Source organism: Sorex fumeus, unplaced genomic scaffold, assembly GCF_029834395.1.
Source record: "Sorex fumeus unplaced genomic scaffold, SorFum_2.1 ptg000030l, whole genome shotgun sequence".
Classification (NCBI taxonomy): domain Eukaryota; kingdom Metazoa; phylum Chordata; class Mammalia; order Eulipotyphla; family Soricidae; genus Sorex; species Sorex fumeus.
Window position 1 is genome coordinate 10,293,208 of NW_026606087.1, and position 5,297 is coordinate 10,298,504.

General features: G+C 36.1%; 1 protein-coding gene across 1 annotated transcript; it reads left to right on the forward strand.

The window, feature by feature from the left end:
• The first annotated feature begins 470 nt into the window (after window positions 1–470).
• On the forward strand, window positions 471–1,415 carry LOC130025207 (olfactory receptor 502-like). Its single transcript, XM_056116153.1, has one exon. The coding sequence runs from the start codon at window positions 471–473 to the stop codon at window positions 1,413–1,415; it is 945 nt and encodes a 314-aa protein (XP_055972128.1).
• The last annotated feature ends 3,882 nt before the right edge of the window (window positions 1,416–5,297 follow it).

The window sequence follows — 5,297 nt, forward strand, 5'->3', positions numbered from 1 at the left end:
TAAAGTTAAGTAACTTCTATAACCCATCTTATTCATCCATAAAATAAAGAGTATTAATACAATTTGATTCCAATAAAAGAGAAATACACATAAAGATACATTTATATGATTTTTATTCTTATTTATCAAGCATTTGATAAGTGCTTAACATTACTGTCTTTATTGCAAACCTTCAATTAACATATATTTACTTGTATTTACCATTATAAATAATTTTTATATTGTTTTCATTAACCTGAAATACACAATTGTGTCCACGTGGAAATTATACAATATCAAAAAAGAGACATGAATTAATAAATACTTTCTGGAATTTCGGCTAAAATAAAAAAGAGACTCAATTTTGCATATAAGTATGCACTTATGCTTAAATATCTTTTTTGTTATGAACTTCCAAAAGTATTAAAGAAAATTAAACTGTTGAATTTATAACTTTCTTCAGTAATGTTTTAGCTGTTTTTCATTGTCTCATGGATTCCCCGGGGAACAGAAACTATACTACAATAGCAGAATTTATTTTACTGGGCTTAACTGATGACCCTGTTCTTCGAATCATCCTTTTCATGATCATCCTTTGCATCTACCTGGTGACCATCTCTGGCAATCTCAGCACAATCACTCTTATCAGGATGTCTTCTCAGCTCCATCATCCTATGTACTTTTTTCTGAGCCATTTGGCTTTTGTTGACATAGGCTATTCATCTTCTGTCACACCCAATATGCTTGTAAACTTCTTGGTGGAGAAAAACACAATTTCCTATCTTGGATGTGGCATCCAGCTTGGTACAGCTGTTTTCTTTGGGTCGGCTGAGGGTCTCCTTCTGGCTGTCATGGCCTATGATCGCTTTGTGGCAATCTGCAACCCACTGTTGTATTCCAACAAAATGTCTACACAAGTCTGTGTTCAGTTACTTGTAGTGGTTTACATTGGTGGTATTTTTGATGCTTCTTCCTTCACTATTTCATTCTTTTCTTTGTTCTTCTGTGGACCAAATCAAGTGAATCATTTCTTCTGTGATTTTTCTCCTTTAATTGAACTCGCCTGTTCTGATGCTAGAATCCCTGCAGTAGTCCCCTCCTTTACCGCTGGCTCCATCATTGTGGTCACAGTGTTTATCATAGCCATCTCCTATGCCTACATCCTCATCACCATCCTGAAGATGCGCTCCACTGAGGGGCGCCAGAAAGCCTTCTCCACCTGCACCTCCCACCTCACTGCAGTCACTCTGTTTTATGGGACCGTCACATTCATTTACGTGATGCCCAAGTCCAGTTACTCAACTGACCAGAACAAGGTGGTGTCTGTGTTCTACATGGTGGTGATCCCCATGCTGAACCCCCTCATCTACAGCCTCAGGAACAATGAGATTAAAGGGGCCCTGAAGAGACAGCTTGCTAGAAAGATATTTTCTTAGTGAAGCATGTCATTTTATATTTTAATATACTATTATTTCTCAATATAATAATGGGCGAGCTATAGCAGAGAGGGTAGGGCATTTGCCTTACACGCAGCCGACCTCGGTTCAATTCCTCCTCTCAGAGACCCCAGCAAGTTACCAAGAGTATCCTGCCCGCACAGCAGAGCCTGGCAAGCTCCCCGTGGCATATTTGATATGCCAAAAACAGTAACAACAAGTATCACAATGGAGACGTTACTGGTGCCTGCTCAAAAAAATCGATGAACAGCAGGAGGACAGTGCTACAGTGCTCCGGTGCTAATATAATAATAAGAATAAATAGCATATTTGTGGTAAAAATAAAGTCATTTACATGCCATAATAGTTTTTATTGAATGTGTGGGTTAAATATCAAATTGTAAGTTAGACACCCATGGTGAGTCACCTTAAAAAAATTTAAATTACAGAAGAAATATATGTTGTTTCAAATAAAAAATACTTAATCAGTTAAAAAGTTTTTAATGTTTTTCATCATTTAGAAAAATAAATCTCTGAGTTAAGAGATTTTAATCCTTTACAACTATGCCCAGTTTCAGCTGCCATTTATCCTCAAATGAATGTGGTAACTATGCTTAAGTCTGATACTATCTAAGAGAAAATGACAGAGTTGAACCAGGGAGAACACTGGAGCAGAAAGATCATTTCTAGGAATTACTTTCCACCTGTGTTTTGGTTCCTGATCTCTAGGTCCAGTCATCATAGACCCCAGAAGAATAACAGATCTCTGACTGACCTGTGATCTCTGTCAGGCTGGAATTGGCAAATCCTCTGTGGGAATAACAAGTTATTGAACTTTTCTGGGTCTGACTAGGACAAACTTTTCAGATCTTGCTCATACTCAGATCTTGATATTACTCAGGGAGCTAGGGAAACAGAATTGTCTCTGTCCTGTGTGGTAGCTCCATGAACTCCTTTAAGGGGCTTAATCAACCCATATATTCATGTGTGGAATAGTTATTACTTTCTTGAAATTCTTTTAGGCTTTAGATACAAATTTGCTTTTTAAAAAACACTTTTTATTTTTTGCTTTTTGGGCCATATTCAGCAATGCTCAGGGGTTACTCCTGGCTTTGCACTCAGGAATTATTCCTGGCGGTGCTCAGGGTCCATATGGGATGTTGTAATCGATCCCAAGTTGGCAGCACGCAGGGCAAAAGCCCTTTCTGCTGGACTATAGCTCCAGCCCCAAATTTACTCTTTAATTGGCATTAATGATTAAGATTATAAATTATTTAACCCACTTTTTTATTGATTCACGCATCTAAAAATTATGTTGAAAATAGTCAACATCTTATGTCCCTATATTTCAGGAACTGTCATTGGTCTTTGGGAATGAAAGTGAAAAAATATCAAATATATATTGACTCATGGAATTTATCTTATAGTATCAGAGAGATAGATAATTTAACAAATTAGTGATTCAAACAATTAGAAAGGTTTCATATGTTGGAGAATGAAATAGCAGAGCAGAGTAAGGAAGAGGAACAAGCCAAGGAAGGTAATGGCAATGTAAGGCTCCCTGGGAAGATACATCTATGCAAGATTGCAGGTGGTATGCTCACTTCATATTAACTAAGAGTTAGAAAAAATATCTGTAAGTCTAGTCTTTCTTATGTTTGCATGTAATTCATCTTTGTGCTTTATCGCCAATGAATGGCAGACTTCCCATTTTTATTCAGTCCCATTGTGAATAAAATTAAGCACATAATAGAATGTTAAGTATATTAAATATTATGCTTCAGCTTACAGGACATAGGAATTGACTCACCAGGAACTGTGAGAACTCAGAGAATCAAACCTAACACAAATATACGTCTTTTCAGTGCAAATCCGGAGCCAGAACAAAGGGTTACAAAGTTAGGGTCAGGTCTAATTTGTTCAGGTTTGTTTTGGGATGAAAAGAGGGGTATGTCAAAACCCACAGCCTATAAATCTGATTATTTTAATCGTTTCAACTCTATTTTTGGGATAGGGAACATGAGCAAGTCTTATAACATTTTAGTTTGGGAACTAGGGAGTTTCAAACTTGAGAGGATATAAAATGAGCAAATCTATGAATCAGGAATTATGAATACGCATCAAAATAAAACATCTCCAGGCACATTTATTCCTAAACACAATTATTTACATATCACACTCAGAAACGAACAAAAAAACAAAGACAGGGGAAAGGAATTAAGGTGTCAAATACAGAAGTCAGTGGAAATAACTGACCAGAGAAACAGAGTAATAAAGATTAAGCTAAAGAAATTAATAGACACAAACTATTTAAATAGATAAAAGTACAACTTAGATATCTACGCAATCATAAAAATTAAGGTTTTATGCAAGCAATCAACAAAACTTCATTAATAAACATTTTAACTAGTAGTATTTACACCAATCACTTTTCTTTTGGCTAGCACAATTCTACATGTTTTAAAATTGGATCTCAAGAGACAACTGAGACAAAAAAGCCATTCTAATTTAGAAGTTTCAGAACCATTCCTGAGAGCAATATAGATGAAAATAATGTCATATATACATATATATATATGTATTGAAGTCTTGGGAAATGCATGTTCTTACAAGAATAGTTGCCTTCAGGGAACATTATTTATAAAATGGTATATCCCATGTTTTGCACTAACAAGCTAGACACATTTTGCAGTTAAAGAATAATTTTTGTTATAAAGTGTGTTGCATAGTTGACATTTCTTTTTATTGGGATATAGAGGAAATAGAACATTCATGAATGTCAGTTTTGTCCATAGAGGAATCAAAGGATTTTGTTTTGTTTTCCATAAAGAAGATATTTTGTAATCTTGCTTTTTAAATGTCACGCTGTTTTTCTATAGAAATATTTACTATTCTATACTGCATCAGAAGCAAATCATAAAGACCCTTTATGGTGACCTTGAGAAATCGGTCATCTGTTTTTTATACCAGTCAGGCTTTTCCTAGAAACTATTGAATACCTGTGGGTATTGTGTAAAACAAATCTTGCCAAAAACTTTTGTAATTTTTTTCTTTGTTCTTCTCCTATTCTTTTCCTTCATTTTTTCTTCTCCTTTCTTCTCCTCAATCTCTTCTCTTCTGCATTCATATTTTTTTTGAAAAATTATATTTTAGAGCTGGAGCAATAGCACAGCAGTAGGGCATTTGCCTTGCATGCGGCCAGCCCGGCTGACTCTCAGTAGCTTGCCCCTCTCGGAGAGCCTGGCAAGCTACCAAGAGTATCTTGCCTGCCTGGCAAAGCCTGGCAAGCTCCCCGTAATGTGTTCAATATGCCAAACACAGTAACAACAAGTCTCACAATGGAGATATTTTGGGCCCTCTCCAGCAAATCGATGAGCAACGGGAGGACAGTGCTACAGTGCTATATTTTTTGCAAAAGTGCCGATTTATTAATAAGGCATGTGCTGATAATATAATTTTAGCAAAGTCACATTTCCTAGTTGATGTCACTAGTCTCAGCAACAATTGTTTGGCAGATACACATTAACGTAATTGGTGGAGGTTAGCCCTCTTAAGAAAAAAATGTAATAAAATGTAAAAATAAAATGGCTATGGAAGAGTGTGCATGAATTCTTTAGCATAGTTCTCAGCAAAAAAAAAAAGAATTCTGGATGAAAGTTGGTTTTCATTGCTTTGTTGATCTAAACCACAATTCCTCAATGATTTGGATTTATGTTTTCAAAGAGAAGATTCTAAAATTAGATTGGCACTGTATTCCCATTGTTCATCGATTTGTTCAAGCAGGCACCAGTAATGTCTCCATTGTGAGACTTGTTACTGTTTGGGGCTAGAGCGGTAGCACAGCAGGTATGGCGTTGCCTTGCAAGATGCCGACCAGGGTTC

Bases quoted from the DNA above. Each gene is read 5' to 3' on its own strand.
- LOC130025207 (XM_056116153.1), top strand. From the start codon at position 471: ATGGATTCCCCGGGGAACAGAAACTATACTACAATAGCAGAATTTATT.